Source organism: Empidonax traillii, unplaced genomic scaffold (genome assembly GCF_003031625.1).
Source record: "Empidonax traillii isolate 1590-97213 ecotype Southwest subspecies unplaced genomic scaffold, ASM303162v1 scaffold128:size1411021, whole genome shotgun sequence".
Taxonomy (NCBI): domain Eukaryota; kingdom Metazoa; phylum Chordata; class Aves; order Passeriformes; family Tyrannidae; genus Empidonax; species Empidonax traillii.
The window spans coordinates 496,318-517,825 of record NW_020955321.1 but is presented as its reverse complement, the minus strand read 5'-3'; the positions used below and the strand labels follow the sequence as shown (position 1 = coordinate 517,825).

Below are 21,508 nucleotides of genomic sequence, written 5' to 3'. Positions count from 1 at the left end.
TTCTTGCTATACACACTTTCTTTTATGGAGCACTTCTAACATACCCAAAGAGAGATATTAAGATGCCTCTGGTTATAAGTCAGTATCTTAACAATTACATAAAGATACATCAACATAAAATAAAGAACATCACCCACACACACAAAAGCAGAATGAAGGGGAAAACCGATGCCATTACAGTCCCACTGTCATTCTGCTGACCAATCATTTCCATCTTTTGTTCCCACTATAAAACAGAAAACTCTGCTCGTGTTTCAAATCAACTTGCCATTTAAAGCAACCAAAAAGTTTGAAGGATCGGAAAAGTTACATATGTATGTCCAGCATGCAATAATTAGATTGATAAGAAGGAGCAACACTGCTGAAAAATCAACTGCAGAGTGAGCTGGATGACCAGAGGGAACACTGAAACTATAATTACCTTAATCTATGTGCTTGCAAGAGCCTACAAATCTGAGAAAGAACAGAGCTCTACATTTCTCAAAGCAGGAAACAGTAGAATAAAAAAAGCTTCCCTTTGAGTTGAGTTATTAAAATGTAGTAACAACTTAAAGTCTTCTGTGTTTGGCATACGAACAAATTGCAGAAAACAGTAAATGAAATTTTTCTATTGCAGCCATAAAAATTACTATATTTAGTTCTGCAGCTTGGCATGAATAAAGTCCATTTACACAATTCTGGAAGAGCAACTCTTTCTACTTTGTCCAAAGGTTTAAACAGGGCCCTAGTGATATTATTTTTGAAATCCATATAGAGTTCAAGATTTTGCTTTAAGCCTAACCAATTAAAGTTAAGATTTCTTTCCCAGAACAGCAGTAAAATATTTTAGCAACACACAGAGAAAGCTTAATTAAATTCATATGTTGGGGGTATTTTACCATGCAATGCTTTACGAAGTATCAATATTTCCTAAAACTGACAATTGCTGATCAAATTAATTTGCATAAAATATTACCTATTGCAAATCCCAACACTGCAGCATCCAGACACTTGGCAGGTGAAGACACCGTACTTAGGACTTAACTATGGTTTTTGTACTAAGGTTTAAAGCTATTTTAGTGCATCAATTAGTTCATTTCAATCCCTCTTAATTGCCCATTAAGCCAAGCTTGGGATCGCCTCTCAAAAACGGGCCAACGGCTCCCTCTACTGGAAATAATGGACCATCACATCGCGGTACGGACATTCCCAGATAAAATTGGTAAGAAGGGACCTTAAAGATCGTCTCGCTCCAACCCCTGTGCCACGGAAAAGGGCACTTCAAATAGACCAGGTTGCTCAGAGCCCCATCAAAATCAAAGATATTTCTCCTAACTCCTGTATCAGCTCGGCAGCAGTAAATTAGACATGATACTGTCAATTAAAGGTTTAGCATCCTGTTAAGCAGTAAAAAAATTAAAGCAAACATCATCCCACTAAATGCCAGCAGTTTTCCTTGGAAAAGAACACACAGCACACAAAAATTAAGCGCTTGGTCTGAGTGCTGAACAGGTTGGTTACCCACAAAACCAGGCTTCAACAGCTTCCACTGCCTGAGCGCGCAGGAAGGATTTTGTAGCTGCCCTCCAAAAAACCCAAGCTTATCCACAAGGGAAAAAGCCTCTTCTGTTCAGAAAATTCCTCGACAAAACATTTCCAGGAGAATAATATATTGTGCTAATCCCATTTAGTGTTATTTATTGATAAACTGATATAGTTACAGGAGAGGAATTATGAAGTGCTATGTTTATAACAGAATGTTTTGAAAAGCATTAGGCTTCAGATACGTAATCAAGAGTCTGGGACTGTTTGCAAAATAAACTTCAGTGGCATTTTACTGGATGTGAAACAACTAATCCCTGAAAATGGGAAACGAGGCAAAAAAAAAGAAGCAAATAAAGTGTCAAGTGTGATAAACAGTTTCAGAACGTGGCCGCACCTTAAAACCAGGAACTTAAATTACCTGGGAAGGACACAAATAACAACACGACAGTGAGAAAAGAATTTTATTTCAGGTAGCAAGCACTGTTTTACTGAGAATTCATGCAGTTTCTAATTTTAACTACACAACTAATCACTTTCAGCTACATGATTTTAATCTTCAGCTGACCTCAGACACACTCTGCCGTGACACAGAAATTATTCAAACTTCGCTTCCAGAGAGAAAAGGTGATAAAGAGTATGTTACTATGACCAGAAGCCTGAAGGATTCATCATTAACTTTAAAAATCAGCATATACATTCTAAGGAATATTACGGATTTTTTTTTAAAGCTATTACATTCTACTTACCTTAATGACAAATTTGTTGGATGCCATGACAGGTCAGTGTAAGCTGGTCCTACAAAAATATCAATTAACAGTGATCAGCACCCGAGAAACAGATCTCCATACCAACCAAGAAGGATTTTTACACCTATTACTCATTTTTTTTCAGCACTCCTGTTCTTCAAATCCTACACTCTGCTTTAAGAAATCCAAAGAAAATTTTTATTTAAATGAGAATTACTTTGCTACCTGTGTTGATTTCTTTTAGTGAACTTCATAACTGTTTGGGCACTTCACATCTAACATATGAAATATAAAGTTAGAACTCTTTTAAGTAACAAACTACAGCTTTTGGTGCACATAGGACGCATACATATATATATATAATTATATAAACACATACACATGTATATTTAAAATTTTTGACTACAACACACTTAAAAGCAACTCAACCTGAGCCCTATTGTGGTTGCACAAAGTAAAGTGAACTTCAGACATCTTCTTTGGTTATCTGAAATAGGATCTAGATGGCTTAATTTGGGATCCTGAGTGAAGTGCATTCAGCTGCACAGCCCCTGACCCTGCCTCAGACCATTCCAAGGAACTCAGGAAGCATTAATTCATGCTGGAAATTAAACACACACTCCCCTGGGCTCAAGAAGAAATCTTCAACTAATGGCCAAAATTTTTTTTTTCAAACTGACAACAATTAATGTCAAAGCACTGAAGCTACTTGGGAAGTTCCTCATCCTCCACATAAACAGCAGCTAAACATTGACTTGTCAAAAGTACAAAATGAGGTTTAACTCACAGAAGTCTTTCCTGCCAACCCCTAGCACTACAACTTAAATGTTCCAAAATGCAGTCATTATGCCTGTTTAGCTTCAAACAAGTGCAAAACAAGACAAACACCCACTTTACAGCTACACAGCATAGCACAGGTAATCTTGATCTTAAGATTCAACAGTAATCCTGTTGAACTCAATAAACACTGGGCTTCCATTCCAAATATTCAAATGCTGAGACAGAAGGTTTCAAAATAACTGAGAAAACGTGAAAGTAGTGAGGGCACAATTCCATGTACTGGCTGAAGGAAAACTCCCAATTACTTACATGATTTTTTTCCTAAATGTCATATCAATATTCAAGCAGTAAGATACAAAAACCAGTAAAAGGATGGCAAACAGTGAGAAGTGAAATGGCTGTTACAGTAACCAGGTTAAAATGAGTTTGAACTGAGAAGCACTCTCCAAGTAACTACTGAAAATAAACTTTAATATAGTTAATAAAATGTTTCAACTCTGTCCTGAAAAAAGGTCTAAGTTAGAACTTTTATCAGCTGTACAGTAATAGTAAGCAGAAAGATACATAAAGCAAATTTGATTTTAAAATAACAGAATAAAGCAAACATAGAAGAGAAGCTGTAAGAAGAATCCCAGCAGGAGATGAAACTCAGAAATCACTGAAACAGCAGCTGCCAGAACCAGTTCAGAAGAGACGCTGAAGGGAAATGGCAGCCACCAAGTGAAAACCATCGGAGCTTCTCAGCTCCTCATAACATTGCTCCTGAAGAACAATATCTGGACCAGTAATGTCTTCCCATTAATCTTTACAGTAGGAATAATACGAAGAAGAGTTGCAACAAAACGTGCCAGAGTATCATCTCTTAACAAAATGCTCGTGTTCTCCTTGAGAACAGACAAAGCATGAATCAACTCACCCTGCCAGCATCTTTTTGTAACAATTCACCTTCCAGAATAACACAGTTGCAACAATACTGTTGTGAGAAGAACTGCTGGCAGACTGAAATCCCCTCCAAATCCAATTTACAAAATAACAGAGGAGAAACATTAAAAGGAAAAAGATAGCCCCCCAAAAAAAAAAAAAAAGGTAACTTTGGTTCAATTTGCTCTTCCTGGAGTTTGCCAACTACCTCATTCTTTGCACTGACCACATAGATAAGGGAAAGGAAATACAGAAGATACAATAAATGTAAGCAAACCCTCAGAAAACAAAATACACCTCACCTGTGAGCCATCAGGCAGGTCGCTGGAGTGACACAGATGAAAAAACACCCAATACTGAGACATCAGAAAATGAGCAAAAGCATCCAGCAATTGTACAAGAAAAAGCCAACTAGCCCCAAAATACTTTGCCAAAAACCCACCAAAATCACAGATCTTATTACACTTGCTACTGTTTGGCAACAAGGCTTTTTCATGGAATAACATTTCTCCTGCAAACCTCTAAAGGAAACTCTACCTAAGGAAATGTAGAGATAATAAAATAAGGCAGGAAAACTCCTCTCAGAAACTATATCCATTAAAAAAAATATATGTTCTTAAGTCTTGATGTGGTATTTGTAATATTTCAACATTTAAAGTTTTCATTGTGTGTATAAGAAAACATGATTCACAATTAAACACATAGGTTGCTTGTAGCTAGAGCGAGACACACTGAAAAAATAACGTGGTGGAATATATTTATTTCTTAAATTTGATGCCAAGTGGAATGGTGGACACTCAGGAGAAGGTAGTGTCTCGTGGCCTCCCAGAGAGCGAGTAGAAGGGTTCTCTGCCAGCTGAGGAACAGCATCTTACCTTAGCAAAGAAGTAGCTTCCCGTGGCGAGGGAATTTGGAGCTCAAAGGGAATGAGGAACTGAGAACTCGTACCAGACGCTTGATGATATGGCAGCAAACTGTTCACACACTGCCCATCTCTGGGTGCCTTTGCCTTGAGCGGGGACAGGTGGACACCTGAAAAAAATGGCACAAACAAGCACAAAAACGCTGATTAAAGAGGTCTGTAATCTGATATTAACTATTTTTGTAGCTAATTTTTGTAGTTCAAGATGAATTATCGCAACATAACAGAGGAGTTTCCTGAACTTTTCCGTAGTCCTCAGATATTGGGGTCATTCACTGTCTAGCACTCATCAGTTTTAGCAGATCCAAAGCTTGGGATGAGCAGTGGAATACTCAGCTATTCACACATCTAGTAAAGCATTTGAAGTCCTGAAGAGACATATCCCAGTTTTCACAATTTTGCCATTTCAGGATTTTTATGCCACCCGTTGCCAATTGCTCCACTTAACCCTTGGAAACTACTCTTCCAACAAGTCAGCATCTTTGCCCCTCATTGTTATCCACTCCTTCATTCATGAATTGGCCATTCACCTCTAAAGTTCAACAATTCAGTCTCAAAAACATTACCCACACACCACACCACTGCACAGGAGAGGAAGGAGAGGTTCTGAGGAACTGTGAGGGCTGTCACTGACAGGTGCTGGCTATTACCTTTTTGCACTGATGAATATCTTTTTTTTTTTTTTTTTTTAACTTTTGTGGGATAGCTGAGTGAACAATGGACAACGAAAAAAATTATCATAAAGTGAAAAAAAAAATCATGATGCTCCTTTCTGTGTGGAGATCAGGCATTAAATACTTGTCTTTTGGCTACAGTTATAAACTCTACAACTACAAACGAAACTGAAAACAAACATCCATTAGCATGCGAATGTAAAAGGAAATATTCTTGACAGCTGGGAGTATGGTGAGGAGAAGAGTGAATACAAGAAAACTATTCCTGCAGCCACAGGAGTGAATACAAGAAAAGCGAAGCAGAAGAGTGAAGAGCTAAGGAAACACTGAGGTCAGGGAACGAAGTGCTTTTGATCCTGTTTCAGCCAGGGCATCTTTGCCCGCCCACAGGAAAGATCAGACAGGTGCGCGCTCGTGTAACGCGGAGTGACTGCAAGAGGAGGTAAGCAAGGAAGAAAGTTTTGAGAGATATATACATATTTTTAAGAGCGGCCGGGCCGGGAAGAGGCGCGGTGGGCGGCGCAGGAGCGACCCCGCCGAGGCGGCGCCTGAGGGAGGCACGGCCGGGGCCAAAAGGCACAACACCGACTCTCCCCGAGCATCCCCTCATACGCTGAACTAAGGAGGAAAGAGAGCTTAGAGTCCGAGCCGCTGCCACTCCTGCAGGAGCCGGGCGGCTCAAGGCGGCCGTACCTCTCCCCTCACCGCGCCCGCCTCCCACCGCTCTCCTGCCCTACCCAAAATGGCCGCGCCCGTCACCACCGCCCGCCCCGCGCTGCCCGCACGCAAAATGGCCGCCAGGGGCTGAGGCGGGCCCGGGCCGCGAGTGACGCGGCGCTCGGCTAATGGCGGCCGGGGGGGGGTTGCGCGGCGGGAGCGGAACGTCCGGGTCGTGCTTCTTCTCCTTCTTCTTCTTCCTGTGAGGGCGCGTTTGAACGCGCCGGGGGCGGGTGAGTTTTCGCCTCCCCGGGAGGGCTCCTAGGCAGCGCCTTTCTTGCTCCCTCGCAAAGGGGAGAGAAGCCTCAGGTGCTCCGTGCCCGCGGTGTCCGTCCCGAGGGAGCCGCTGCCCCTCAGCCGCCCGCGCTTCAAGGTCGCTGGGACGCGAGGAAGGAGGAGGAGGGGATTGTGAGGGCTCCCCATCGTCACGAAGGGGTGGTTAGTAGGGCTTTTACACTTACCAGATGGATGGAGCCGGGGAGGAGTAGGGGCACCCTGAGTTGTAGCTTTGTAGCTGTTCAACCCAGTGAGATATGCTGGTATAAAACCTGGGCTTTCTTCTTGAAGTGGGTACTTCTTAATGGAGAGTAGTGTTTTCCACCTTCTTATGATATAAGGATTAAAATATTCTGTTTGTGCTGGTGCTGTTTTAGCTTCCGGATACCACAAGGTGGTCAGGCAGAGCCGCCACTCTGGTCAGAGTAAAGTGGGGTCAGAAGCATCACAGCTTGCTTTTCCTGCAAGTTAAAAGTTCTATATTTATTCTTTTATTAGCTCAGTTAGTCATTCAATTGTATTAACTACGGGGGGAGGAAAAAAAATAAAAAAAAAAAAGTGTATTTTAAAATTGCTTTAAGGCTTCAAATATTTACCATCTGAGCAGTAACGTTTGTAATTAGATAAAGCTTTGTTGCTTTGTTGTGTTTAAGATTTAGTATGCCAAAGCTCGAAGCAAGTGTAGCAATTAACATTTCAAAATGCCTGAATTGAGGTTATTTTTGCACCTTTTTTTTTTTTAAGTTCACAAAGTAAGACTTTCTTATGTTGTTTTGTGTGTTAGTCATCTGTTGCACTGTAATTAAAGGTATTAGTATTCAGCTTCATCTGTTCAGTGCTATTATTATAGGGTAAAAAAAAAAAAAAAAGGATTTCTAGAATATATTTAAAATAATAAATTATCTTTACCTAGGTAGATGCCAGTTTGCAATGGGTCTTAAAACCATCTGGAAGGACTACAAAGTTCTGATTGTTATGGGAACTGGCCTTGGGCTGGTACACTGGGGCTGGTTTTACATCAAGTCCAGTCCTATTTTCCAAATGAAGACAGAGGACTATGTTCCAGAACCTGGGATTGTGACATACATGATGCGAAGCGATCAAAAAAATAAAGAAAAATAGCATTAGTACTTTGTATTGTAGGTAAGTTACCTAATTAGTTGTATCTGTGCCTTAGAGGGAGGAGATGAGTCAGTTAAATGACAGTTTTCTGACAGATGCAGCCTTGCTGCTCTAACCTGAGTCTTCCAGAGTTTTATTCTTCCTTGCAACTGAGTTAATCTTGTAGCCACATGGCCCCAAAAAGTGCATGATAAAACTCAGAAAACTACTGCTAAATCTCATCTGATGGGATCAATTGAGTGATGGTATTATGTGTCTTTAAAAACAAATTCTAGTAACTTCAAGACAACAGTCCAGTTCTCATGACTGGAAGTGTAACAGTGGCCTTTCAGTCTCAAAACTGCCCAGAAACAATTATGACTTTTCCTAGGAATGTATTCTGTAGAGATAGTAATTACAGTGGAAAACTGAACAAAATTAAGTATGAGGGAAGTTTTAAGTGCTGTGGAGATTGCTTAGAAATGTAAATAAATATCCCTTTAAGTTTGAAAGTGTTTTAAGAACTGAAAAAATTTCCTGTTAAGCATTTTGTCGGGTTTCTCAAGTTGTTGGGACATCATTTGTTTCTGATGTGGTTGCCTGGCAAGCAGTGCTGAGTTCAGTTGTTTTGTTTTTGAATAAAAACAGATAAACATCACTGTTTTTACTATCACTGTAAACCATCACACGAAACTATCACTGTAGTTTTGACACTTTAGTGAGTGAAGTCTGTAATTGCCTGTTACTTATAGACCTTCAGGTAAAACAGTAGAGATTGGTGGTCAGAACTGAAGTTATTAACAATATAATATTCATATAACTGTTGTGCTGGTTTTTTCTCCTTTTTTTTTTACTGTATGCTTGTAGTAATGATCAGATTAATAGATTTTCTCGATTAAAAAGCATTCAGGTTCCCAGGTGGGCAAGGCCAATGGCACCTGGCTTGTATCAGGAATAGTGTAGCCAGCGGGACCAGGGAAGTGAATGTCCCCCTGTACTTGGCACTGGTGAGGGTCCACATCAAATTTTGGGTTCAGTTCTCAGCCCCTCCCACTTCAAAAAAGACATTGAGGTGCTGGAGATTGTCCAGAGAATGGCAATGGAGCTGGTGAAGGCTCTGGAACACAAGTCTGATGAGAAGTGACTGAGGGAGCTGAGGATGATTATCCTGGACAAAAGGAGGCTCGAGGCAACCTCATCACTCTTCACAACCCCCTGAAAGGAGGTTCTAGTGAGGTGGGAGTCAGTCTGCTGAGTAACAAGTGATAGGACAAGAGGAAATGGCCTCAAGTTGTGCCAGGGGAGTTTTAGATTGGGTATTAGGGAAGCTGTCTTCACAGAAAGGCTTGTCAAGCACAGGAACAGGCTGCCCAGGGAAGTGGCTGAGTCACCATACCTCACCTGGAGGTATTTAATAAATGTTTAGATGTGACACTTGGGGACGTGGTTCAGTGGTAGGCTTGGCAGTGCTGGAGGAACAGTTGGACTTAATCTTGAAGGTCTTTTCCAACCAAAATGATTCTGTGGTGCAGTATTTGTCCTTATATGACTTAGTGAAAAATAAAGTAGCAGTTCAAGCTATGCAGTATTGTCATAAAATTATCCTAATATCTTTTTGGTTTTAATTGTAGGTATAACTAACCCTGAAGCTTTTCATCTGTGACTGTTGCCAGAAAAGATGAAGAAAACTACCTGGAATAGAAAGAACTTGCTGCTTGTAGTAGGACTCTCAGTTATAGGTGTCCATTTGGGAAGCATGCTCGTAAACTTTGTTGCAAAAAAATCTGCTCAGTCACATTCAGAAGTCAAAAGAGATCGTCATGAGTGAAAATAGCTTCCTGCTGTCATTATGCATCAATGTTGCAACATGATTTAAGCCTCATTTTAAGAAAGACACAGTGACCAGTCACAGGAATGTTATTGTACTGTATGTACCATTTCACGCTGAAAATAATAATCCTTAGCTGCAAAGAGTTAAAATGTGTTACTTTTAAATTTTAAAAGTGCTATGAATTATAGATCCAAGTGCAAATGAATTGTTCTGTTGGCCAGAATTAAAATCTTACTTTGAAAATGTCTCGTCTTGAAGCTAAAAAGCCTCCGTTATTTACTAGCGAACCTTTAACTAGAGACACGGCCTGTCAGTCGCTGCTTCTGCTCAGCAGAATATTTAAATCTTCCTATGGTCCTGCTGGTCGACTCAAACAGCTCCACAACGGTGTGGGAGGCTTTGTTTGTACAACTTCCCAGTCCTCGGCTCTGCTGAGGCACCTTTCCGTCAGCAGTCCCGTGCTCCGTGTTCTGACGGCCTCTGTGCAGAACCACGGCTCGCGCTTCAGCGACTGCGGCTTATTTACCGCCATCCTTTGCTGTGACCTGATCGAAAGCTTCAGAAACCTGAATGTTGCATCTTGCACTGTCACTAAAATAACCAGGCACCTCCTGGGTTTGTGCATGGACTACCTGAAATCTGAGGCTTGTGGTTGCCGGGTGTCCGTGGATTTTAGCAGCGTTGAGACCCTGGCTTGTTTGGTACGTAGTGTTTTAACAAGCAAACCTGCTTGCATGCTTAATAAAGCAGAAGTTGAGCATCTCACCACGCTGGTTTTAAGGGCTTTTTTATTTACAGTTCCATGTCATGTTGAGACTAATGCTGTTTTAGGAAAGTGTGTAATAGTACCTGTGAAAGGTAGAAGAGTTATGGATTCTACAGTTCTTCCCGGACTGCTGATAGAAACACCAGAAATTCAGCTGGGAAAACCACTTGCTGTCAAAAGGACCGGTTCAAACATGATCAAGATTGCAGTTTTCTGTGTGTCCATGTCAGGAGATGGCTTCAGCCCTGAGGAAGGAACTATAGCAGTCCATCACGGAGTTTCTCTTGAAATGGCAGAGCTGAATCAATTGCTTAATGTAGGGAAGCAGCTGGTTAATGATGAGGTCAGCCTGGTAGTGTGCCAGAAAGTGATCCATCCATCCTTGAAACAGTTCCTGAAGGAGAACCGTGTCATGACTGTGGACAGAGCTGGGCTGTCCGTGATGGAACCCCTGAGCCGGATGACAGGTAACAGGCGAGTTTCTTTTACTGAACAGTTGTCTCCAAGTTCCCATCAGGAGATCAACACTATCTGGGGCGGTGTCATTGCACAGTAAGGGTTCTTATTTCTGTCTGGATCCTGCCTTAGCAGCTGAGCAGGAGTTGTTTTTTTCCAGTCTGAAAGCCGCTTCTTAAGGTGAGATTGATCTTTTGCAAGTTCTGGCAGTGGCACAACACACCTGTGATTACTGCTTGCTGCAAGAGGGTTATCCAGTTATAGTAAATGAGACAATTACTTCCTTACTTTTAATCTCAAACCATCACCACGTCTTGCACTTTGAACATGGCGGTTTCTGTTCGTGATTTCCTGTGTAGGTTGAAATGGCAGGTACTGAACGATAAATATATAATTTACAAAGCCAAGGGGGGAAAAGTTTGTGTTTTATGAAATGCAACAGATAACTCTTCTGACGATGGTGCTCTGCTTCTCATGGCTGGCAGGTTCAAAGCCTATAGCTTCCATACACCTGTTGCCTCCTGGTTGTTATGGCAGTTTGAAAGATGTCAGCATTGAGAGGGTTGCTTCAAAACATTTCGTGCATCTAATTCCTGAGGACACAGTTATCTGCAGCTTGATACTCTGTAACAGAAGTGAAACAGCCTGGGATGAGTTGAAGGTAGGTAAATTTTCCGGAAATCTGTCCTTGGAAAGTCATGCTTTTAATGGAAAAAATAATAAGAAATAAAAATACAGTGAGTTTAGAAAATAAATGAAGTTTTCTTGTTTCCAGAATTTCAAAATCCTTGAAGTGCTCACATTCATTTATCACCTCAGTTTTAATACAGGGAGTTTACACACAGGAACATTTTTCACCTATTCTTGAGGCCAGTGCTGGATAAATATTTTCATTCTCATTACTTGGTCTACGAGAGCATAAAAATAAAAACTGCCAGGAAAAGGCCAGCAGCAACACTTGCAACGGTAGTCAAGCATAGTTACGTATTGAACAGTTGCTCTAGAAATGTCATTGATACTGATTGACTTTTTATATATAACCCTATTTTGCAAAAAGAAGGAATAAAGTGCACTTTTCCATAGTGTGGACAAATAAAGACAATTTGTCATTAAGTGAATATGGTTTTGGAGATCACTCAGCAGCTTTACATCCACATGTAATTCAAGTTTCTGGAATCTGTACTAGAAACTATTGAAAATTTTATTCCAGTATTTTTTTTTCTGTTGGGGCGAACCCTGTTAATCATGGCACATCTGACAAGAATTTTACGTGTTTTTCAGCGTGTCTGTGAAACTGCAGAACATGTGTTACAGTTAACCATGAAGGAACCTGTGGCATTGTTAGGAGGGGGCTGTACAGAAACTCACCTGGCTTCATACATAAGACACAAGGTACGTAAGACAAGGTTTTTTAAAGCTGCTTAATAAAATTAAGAATTTATGTAGAATAACTGCTGTAGTTAAAACTGCTTCTTATCTCTTCTATGTTAATGTGGGATTTTTGCTGTCTAACTCCTGCTGCAAAACAAAGGGGTCTATTTGTAGCAGTAGGTGTTAATTACATCTTTCAGACTTGTTAATGCTGTTATTTGTACTTGTTAGTTTTTAGGTATCTATTGTAAGTGCGTGTTTTTAAGTCTTTAAAATGTGTAGAGTTTTTATATTGAAAGATGATAGTGCAGAACTCCACTTTGACTTGTCTAGAAATCTTCCCTATTGTGGGAATAATCATGACACAAACAGTTTTTTAGCTAGAACTGAACCATCTGGTTTGGGGGGAAAAAAAAAAGGCAGCAGTATGATCCATGTTTAAAATCACTTCTGTAAAACAGCGTTCTAACTTCTGGTTTTGGTTTGTTTTTTAGAGTTCTAGTCTGTCCACCAGCACTTTTAAAGACCTTGGTTGTTCTCAGACACAATACCAGTTGGTTGCTGATGGGTTTTGCCGTTCCCTGGAGTCTGTAGCTCGCTCTCTGAATCATGATGGTGGAGAAATCCTTACAGACATGGTTTATGGACACTGCTGGTTTGTTCCATCAGGTTTTCCCTCTGTCTCAAACTGGTCAGATGTGGTTTCAAAATGTGGCTGTGGGATTAATGGTAACACGGGGGACCTCAGCTGGAGGATTTTGGAAGGCCAGTCTTGCTCTCCTGTTACCCAGGGCTGCCCTAAAGAGCCCTCAGTAAAAGTTACTGACCTTCTGACGTTGGACTGTTTCGCTGCAAAGTGCAGTGGCCTGCAGGTAGCTCTGGAGACAGCCAACCTGATCCTGGATCTCTCATACGTAATTGAAGAGCAAAATTAGCTCTGATTTGATGGGAATTGTGGTGCACAGCAAGATACTAAATTGAAAGCAGGGTAATATGTAATGTGTTAAGGCACTTCATTTGGTTAGAAATAGACAACGGAAATTTTAAATGGACCAGTTGACCATGAATACTCTTCTCGTTGTTGTTCTACTGTGCTCTCAAGCATTTTCAAATGTTTCACTTCTTCCCTCTGCATAAAGGAAAGGTTTGGATGTTTGTTATCTCTCTGGCATCTTCAAAGGAACGGGAAAAATGGATCCCCTTGCTGAGTAAACATGTTATGGATTAGAATTCATGTAGTCTCAGGAAAAGCTTTACACATTCAAACAGACTTCTGTAATGCAGCAGAACTTTATCACTGGCATTTTTAACTTTGTAGGTAAAAAAGGCTTTCCTGAGCAGGTACCTTGAGCCACTTGTTTTTAAATTTTGTTCTGAAGTTCTTGTCACCATATACTGTGTGCAGGTGGAAGATTTTAATTCATGTCTGCGATTTATTTAGCAAGTTAAAAAAACTCATCCTGTAGCTCCTAAGATAGGTTATACAAGATTTGAAAAGAAATGGCCGACTGGGTAGAAAAAAACTTCTGTGAATTGGACCTTGATTGTCTTCTGTGGAACACAGGACAGTCTATAGTGAAGTTTCTATCATTAAGCAAAGCTGTAAGAAAGAATGTCCCACTTACCATTCAATTAACTCTTTGACTGTGCATGGCTTCTTTTAATGAAGTGGGGCTTTAAGCTGCTCAGGCTTGTTTTGATCTTTAAGTAAGGCTGTAGACTGAAGGATCAAAACTTTTTCTCATTCTCAGCTTGCATGCAAGATCAAAAAGGGGTGTTACAGTTTCTTGCTTAAACTCATTTTCTTTGCCACTTTTCTTCCCCCCCTTTGTTTTCAGTCCCAAGGGACAAATTGTTCATGGTGTGCTTCTCCAGAAAACATCCAACTCAGTTATAGTCTAGCCTGCTTATTTGTTTCCTGGTCTCTTAAGTTTTTAATACATTTACTGGGTCTAAGCAGTAGAATTGTTTTTTATAACTCAGTTTTGAAACATGTAATTAAAACCAGATCTTTCCAGACCTTTTGTACAGAGCCCTTTTAATTTTAAGAGCGTAAATAATCATTTTCTCACTGGGAAAAAAAAAATTGAAAAGTTATTTAAAGTTCTTTATCTTTTTATGACCTGAAATGATTGTTTCAGTGTTATAAGGCATCCTTTGGGAACTTATGGAAGAATGTTACAAGGCTTGAGAATGGAGGCTGTTCAAAGCTGATTAATAAAAAGGCTGCTTTCATATCTTGATCCTCCCATACACCATGAACCATATGAAAACATCAGGAATAATGAAGCCAAATGATGGTGTATATCTTCAGGCACAGAAGAATCTTGGTAACACTTCATCTAATTATGAGTCTCTAACTCAGAGTGCTGAATTAAGAGTATTTTACTTCCTATAATAGCAGCTTGTTATGCGTGGAAAAATGTTGAGTTTAGTGACTACAGCTGTGAAGTGAAAATTAAAACAGTATTTGAGTAGAAGTATTTGTGAGTGTTCTTTTGTCTTGGTATCCGAAGGTCGGTTCACAGCTCTTGAATCTGAGCTGACAACGGTTTTTATTCTCCCACGAGGGAAATCACAGATTAGAAAACTATGAAAAAATTAAATTTGAGTTTTGGTAAATCAAATTTTAGCTGAAAATTAATTTGTACCTGAAGTAAAGATTGTTTCATATATAGATAGTTTTAATAACAATGAGTTTTTGTCTCCCACTGACTGAAAAGGATAAATAAGCAGCTGACTCTGCTGCTTATGGACAGTTCAGGTTCAGTCCTCAGTTATGCCTCTTGAACCTTTAGTGGTTTGTGTTGCCTCGTCTTTAATGGGTAACGTGAGTAATACAACTTCAGATACTGTTTGAAATGCAAGTAAATAGAATTTTGACTCTCCATTCAACAGCAGCTGTTGAACTTTCATATTTGAAAGGGTTTCCCTCTGTGTTTTGAAGCTGACAAAATGAAATATCCCCAGTTGCAAGGCCTCTGAGAAGCCACTGTGGTTTTAGTGCTGTTCCCCTTGGCATTTAAAATTTGTTCAGTGGGAAAAATTAACATTATACAAGTATTATTAAGAGACAAGCGTTTTCTGATCACGACCCCAGTCGTGTCTGATTTCCACAGATTGCTCAGAGGCTATTAATTTAAACTTTATTAATTCTACTGATAATGCACAAGAAGTAAGAAAATTCATCTCCAGCCTTCCCAGCTGTGTTAAATGCTCCAGACCTAGCAGGAGAAAAAAAGAAGTGCTGATATTATAATCACTTAAGTCAGCATATTTAGGTAAGGTGCCAGTTTAATATAGTTGCTCCTCAGTTCATTGTTTGTTTGGTATTTCAGTTCCCATTTGGTATTTAACACTTCAAAGTGAACACCTGAAAATACTGATTAATTTAGGGTTCCTTATTTCTTTTATTTTGTCCTATTTCAAATAGACTTACCATTAAACATTACTATTTTGGCATTGGCTAAGAATGCAGAATACCTGATTTTCACTGATTCTGCTACTGATTTGTGAATCTGTACAGTCACTGAGCCATATCTGAGGTCTTTTTCTGTCTATTTTTTAAAAAATGGGAACAAAGGTTTGTGGGGGAAGAGTTTGAAGATCCAGATGTAAAGTGAAGAACTACTTTCTGTACAGGACCAAAGGAAGAGATATTTAGGAAAAAAACTCAAATCCTTGCTAAACTATTAGGGTAATTTCACGAAGGGAACTTTGGCCAGGATTGATGTAGACTCCTCAAACTCATCTGCTTGGTAAAACACCCCTGTTCTCCTTGTCTATTGAATGCCTTCTCTTTTTCTCTGAAGTTTCAGCTACAGTATGTCACTGTTTTTAACAGTAATCTGATTTATTGCTTTGCATCTTCAGTACACACACAGAGAAACGTGACCTTAAAGCTCTGTGCAGGAATGGTTGAAATTCAAGATGAGCATCATCAGACACATCAGCAATCTTTACTATATACATCATGTATATCTTCAGAGTCTTTGCTCTATGTTTTGGAGCAGATGTTCATATGCTGCTAATCCTGGTAAAAACAGATTTGTGTGTTTGGGAAACAACCGTACTAGATTGGAATCATAACACGGCCTTGTTGTTTTTTAATCTTTTTTGAGTGTTTGGGCATTTTTAGGCTGACCAGCTAACACTGTTATGGCATTAGATGTGTCCTGGTAAGTAAAGAGTATTTATTACTGTCAAAGCTTGTAAGAAAAATAGTGCCTGGAGTATCACAAGCACAGTAGAGCATGTACAAAACACCTTACCCAAAACCTGAAATTCTGAATTTTACTTGTGCCCTTATTTTGCTGTATTGAGTAGCAAAATATAGTATTTATCACATTTTCAGCAGTGCCATGGAACTGAGTCATGTAAGTAATACATTCTTTAATCTCAGAAAAATCAATATCTGTGAGTCAGTCAATGTCATCGGAAGAACTTCAACTCTATTTGCATTTACTGCTTTTCTGAAGACGCAGGAAGAGCATGGTTTTATTGCAAAGGGACTACCTCCAGCATGCTTATAATCTGCACAGACAGGCTTTTTGACAAGTCACATTGCAATGTTTATTTTTAGAATATTAGTAGCTTTTATCTGTTACTGTAAATACAAGTTATTTCTCTTTGCCAGCAGAGACAAGTTTCACAGTACTAATAAATAACTTTTTGACCAGTAACACTGTCATCTTGAATTCTCAGTTAAGAAGTACCTTTACTTTTTGTCTGTGTGCATTGCACAGTATAAATTAGTCATGCACATCATAAGCTCAAAAGCATGTACGGATTTATTCTTTGGGCTGGAAGGAGAAATGTAGTCAGAGCATATGTAGGTAGAGCCACCATGTCAATTGTCCGGACACCAATAAAATTAATTGCAGAATAGGTTTCAGGATTGGGCTGGACACTTTGTATCTTTGACTGTGCTGACTTCCATTATTCTTGACCTAACCATTAAACACAGATTCAGATCTAGTAGGCATACCTCCTGCAGGGTTTTATTTTCATACCTTGCTGCAAACATCTTTGTAAACTTGAACCTCCAAATCTGCTTGCACGTGAGAAGCTTTTATTCAGGCTTTCATCATGTGCCTGGAAGGCCCCAGCTGTGTGTGCCTGCTTTCTGCGAGCTGATTACTGGTGTCCTTGTTATTTTCTGTCCTGACAACATCAGCTCTATTCAGGTACATATTAAATGCACATGAAATACTAGCTGTTTATTATGGTAACACTCTTAAATGTTGTCTGCTAAGCACTTGTGTGGCAGCACCACCATGTCAACAGCTATTTCTTATTGGTGCCTTTTATTTTTTATAAACCATTAAGTCTAGTCTCTTCTCTCTTAGGGTTTTAGGTTATTGGTAGTCTGATGTGTCATGCCTGGTAAAAAAAAAAAAAAAGAGGTTTTGGGAAAAATGAGTTCCCTACTCTGTGTTGATGACTTGGAAAGACTTAAGAGTCACTGCTTGTGTGTGGGCTATGCAGGCTCCTCTGCTGATGGATGGTGCTCTCAGGGGTGATGGCTGAGTCTTTTTTCTTTTCAGGGAACTGTAGGTACTGCGGTACTTCCAGTTCTTAGAAGACTTTATGACTTTGAGAGGCAGAAAAAAAACTATTTCACCCTTGTTTATTACTCCTGGCAATAATATTTCTCCTGCCGGGTGCCTGCCCAGCTGCTCACTCGCCCCTCACCTCAACAGAGGGAGAAAACGGCGAAAAACCTCCTGGCTCAAGTAAAACCTCCTCGTGCCGTCTTTCCCACATTTTCCCCTTATATTCCTAGCTGCTGAGGGGCATTTTGGCCTCTTTAAAATGTGTTTTAAGCAGAGTTGCCACAGGTGTAGGGCTGAGGGCTGGGCTGGGCCCAGTGGGTGCAGCTGCCGGAACCGGCCGCTCCCCACAGAGGCCCCTCAGGCACCTCACAGGGAGCCATTTTGTGAGCCCTCCTAAAGCTGCCGAGCCATGTGGAAAAAATCGCTGATTTTAAAGGAACTCGTACCCAAGGAAGAGCACTAGAGATGTCGGCAAAGCCAATCCTGAGGGAGGCACTGGGGAAAAAAAAGGTTTTTTTCCTCGTGCAGTGAGCGCTTCAGGAGGGATATGTGCTACTCCTGGAGATCGGCCAGCCGGAGGGCTGACCTCAGAAAACAGGGCAAAGAAAAAAACAGCTTCTGGTGCATGTGGATGGTGTTAAAGGTGTGTTTGCTGTGACAGGCTGCCCTGCTTCCCCCAGAGACAGATCCAGGGTAGTTATGCACTACCTGTGGGTAATCAAGGTTCAAAGGTGTGATTAAGGACCGGGGAGCTTCCTGAAATGGGCCCTTTCTGGGAAGGCTGAGATTGCTTCCCAGTATCTTTGAGATGGCCCAGCATCACCTCATGAAGGAGTTCAGATGGGAAGACCACCTACTCACACCCACAAAAAAACTCTAATTTCGAGTGGTCTGAGGATAGAAGTGTGTGTGTGATAACAGACAGAGCACTGACCTACAGCCCTTCCATCGTCACCTGAATGTTGCAGTTCATGAGATGACTCCAAAAAGTGAGTTTTTGTATATTTACTTTGTATCAGCATGTTACCTTCTAAACAGATATATTTATTTGTGTGTGTGGCATGGCTGTTCCAGCCTTTTTTCTTTTTTTGTTTTTTATTGCTTCATTTTTAAGCAGTCAAGAAAATATTTCTTCTGTAACTAACGAAGGTAGAACAAAGTCTTTGCTTGCTGGGTTTTTTTCTCTGGGGTTGGCAGCCAGGGTGAGGAAAGGAAAATTAGTCCTTTAGTTTGTACCTGAGTTCTTTTTGAGTATTTAAAATCATGATCCGAGAAAGTATCTCCTGAAACTGTCTGTCCAGTATCACTGAAGTGTCACGTAGCTGTGATCAGCATTGCACTGAATTCCATGTTTTGTGTTTGGCCCAGATAATCTTTGCTGAATGATGTTTTGAACTGTCCCGTTATGATAAACATGACTTGTGAACATGAATCTGTCCGTAAGTTTATGTTTTCTCAGGCACTGAAGTGTTTGGTCTGGCCACTCAAATGTGTGAGTGTTCCCTAGCTGGGAACATTTTTAATTGAAAGTTGTTCTCAGCTGAAACATGGCCAATCAGGCAGTAGCTGAGACAGCTGGAGATGTCCTTGCTGTCTCTTACCTTTGAAATTAACTGTTTTATATGTGTTGGTAATTAGGAGAATACGATACAAAATGCTAAGAAAGTGGAATTCTTGAACCCTGCATTGAATAATCCAGTCTTCTCTCTTTTTAAAAAAATTTTTTATTGGTATACAAAATGCTAAGAAAGTGGAATACTTAAACACTGCATTGAATAATTAAAAAAACAAACAAACAAACAAAAAAAAAACAAAGCTGGAGGCACTTGATGTCTCTGTGAATATAAAATCCCTTCAAGGAGTCCTTTATATCCATGTTCCACAGAAAAGCCGCATTCTGAGAGGAGCAAAGTGAGTGCACGTGCCCTGTTTTTAGGTGTTAAGAAGATCTGTTGCATTTGTTCAATCAAAATGGCTGCCAGGTGAAAAATCATCTTCCTAAAACTGCCCGTGAAACAGCAGATGTCACTCCTGTTTTTATGCTGGCCAGGGAAGATTTTTTCTTCGGTACCAGAATAACTCATGCCTGACATTATTGCTTATGTTTAATATAGTATGCTAAGGAGTAGATGGAATACAGCACAGAATTCCCGAGGTTAACTGTGGATTGCTGTTTTAAGCACTAGAGAAACACTTGTTTCTGGTTTTCATTTGGACCTGTGTGTGTTGGCGTGGTGTGGAACCAATTTATGAGGAGATAAAGGCACTGAGTAGCAGCACATACCTAATGCACGGCTTATGTTTAGGGCAGTGGGGTTATCTGTGAGCTGAGAAAAATCTACAGTTGCATGGCTGAATTGTTCTAAGCAATCACTTCAAGGCCGCATTATGGTTAAGCTCCTTTTAAGCGAACGGAAAATGGAATGAGTGGTTTGTTTCAGTGTTCGCAGTTTGATCACAGCAGTTGCTAAATTTACGCTACGTTTTGCGTGTATAAGAGCCCAGAATGAAAGTCTAAAATTTCTTGAAGTGGTGCTGATTCAAGTAGGCACATCTTCTATGACTTCACATGCGGTGCATGCTGCAAAATATAGGCCAGAGATCTCATGGCAAGGTGGCAAAACGCGTTTCCTGCGTCACAAAGAGAATCCTAAGCATCCACAAGCTCCGTAGTAGATGCTGTGAATGCCCATTGTTATCTCAGGAATGTGGTTTGGCTTGGATTTGCACACTGGGAGGAGATTTAAAACCCACCTTGCTATTGGCCCTAAAGACAGGAGCAGAAAAAAAGATATTTCTTTATTTTAGGTTACTTTTATTTGCTTAAAACTCTTACTTATGGGCATAAAGGACTACATCTGAATTTAGTGCCTGTAGGGAAAGGAAGATAACATTGTTTTTACACTGGGGGAAGAAAAGAAAAAAGTTTTGTGGCATCAAAATGCATTTCATGGGGAAAAAAAGTGCAGTGTTTTGTTTTTTAAATAAAAAAAAAATAGCTCCATGTCATTCTGTTTTAATTTAGACTTAAGCCTGTGTTGTTACAGAAGACAAAAGCTTGGGAATTATAGATATTTTTGGCACTGCACAGAAGAGTAAATCTTTTGTTTACCTGTAAATTCAATCCTCAACTCTTAATTTCTCTCCCGAGCCTTGGATCTTAGTAATATTAAAAGTTCTCCTGTATTAAAATCTTCGCAAGCACACACAGCCTGTGCTCCAGTAAGTGCACCACCTGAATTTTATTACTAGGTCTTGATATTTTAAACAGCAGAGGTGAGCTTACATTTTGCTGACAGACATTTTGCTCGAAGCTTTGGATAGTGAAAGGCGTTGCAGGCAGTTATCTTGGTAACAGATTAATATGAAACGTCTCTTGAATGTGCCTCCCAGCCCTAGAAGGATGACTTGCAATATTGGGGAAGAGGGATTTATTTTCCGTGATGCTTTGGGCAGTTGTTGCAAGGTGCCAGGCAGGGGATATTAAAGAATTCAAAATAAAATACTTATCTGTATTTATAGCTTCAGACAGAGAATATTTGCCAGCCTGAGTGATGACTGGGCATAGTGACAGGCAAAGCCAGAATAAATTGTAAGACGCAAGATCAGTTCCAGAGCTGTAACAAATACAGTTTTAAGAACAACCATGAAACACGGAGGAGAGTAGATTTGGAGCCACAGGCCAAGAGATTATTTCTGTAGAAGGGGGAAAGAAAACACTCAATTTTATCATAATTATGTAGAAAGGCTCCCTGAATAGGGAGTTAGATTAATGTTTTCAGGTAATAAAAACATAGACTAGTTTGGCAAGTACACTATGGTATTAGCTGTGTGTTCAGTGGAAAGAATACCTGACCAAAAAAATCAA

The 21,508-nt window shown here is 40.1% G+C and overlaps 2 protein-coding genes across 15 annotated transcripts in view; one reads left to right on the top strand and one right to left on the bottom strand.

Annotated features, from left to right (window-relative positions):
* Positions 1–6,399, bottom strand: part of SLX4IP (SLX4 interacting protein) — a 65,081-nt gene extending 58,682 nt beyond the window's left edge. Inside the window, 3 exon segments of the mRNA XM_027883572.1 lie at positions 2,271–2,319; positions 4,920–5,003; positions 6,305–6,399. Of these exon segments, the coding sequence (XP_027739373.1) occupies positions 2,271–2,297 (27 nt within the window). The 5' untranslated portion in view covers positions 2,298–2,319; positions 4,920–5,003; positions 6,305–6,399.
* On the top strand, positions 5,941–14,568 carry MKKS (McKusick-Kaufman syndrome). Of its 14 annotated transcripts, XM_027883569.1 has the most exons (7): positions 6,317–6,722; positions 7,474–7,703; positions 9,293–10,193; positions 10,308–10,725; positions 11,200–11,375; positions 11,996–12,106; positions 12,580–14,568. In XM_027883569.1, exons 3-7 carry the CDS (start codon positions 9,735–9,737, stop codon positions 13,018–13,020), a joined length of 1,605 nt encoding a protein of 534 aa, XP_027739370.1. In that variant the 5' UTR covers positions 6,317–6,722; positions 7,474–7,703; positions 9,293–9,734; the 3' UTR covers positions 13,021–14,568. The 14 variants fall into 14 exon arrangements, with proteins under 14 accessions (XP_027739369.1, XP_027739365.1, XP_027739367.1 ...); XM_027883564.1 differs by lacking the exon at positions 6,317–6,722 and adding an exon at positions 5,990–6,009 and having other exon boundaries at positions 9,293–10,725; XM_027883555.1 differs by having other exon boundaries at positions 6,315–6,722; positions 9,293–10,725.
* Positions 14,569–21,508: the final 6,940 nt, after the last annotated feature.

What these genes read in the sequence shown, in the direction of transcription:
- MKKS (XM_027883568.1), top strand. Translation starts at nt 9,735, where the DNA reads ATGTCTCGTCTTGAAGCTAAAAAGCCTCCGTTATTTACTAGCGAACCT. An exon ending in ACCCCTGAGCCGGATGACAG is followed by an intron (nt 10,726 to 11,199) that starts GTAACAGGCGAG and finishes CATGGCTGGCAG; the next exon opens with GTTCAAAGCCTATAGCTTCC. An exon ending in CAGCCTGGGATGAGTTGAAG is followed by an intron (nt 11,376 to 11,995) that starts GTAGGTAAATTT and finishes CGTGTTTTTCAG; the next exon opens with CGTGTCTGTGAAACTGCAGA.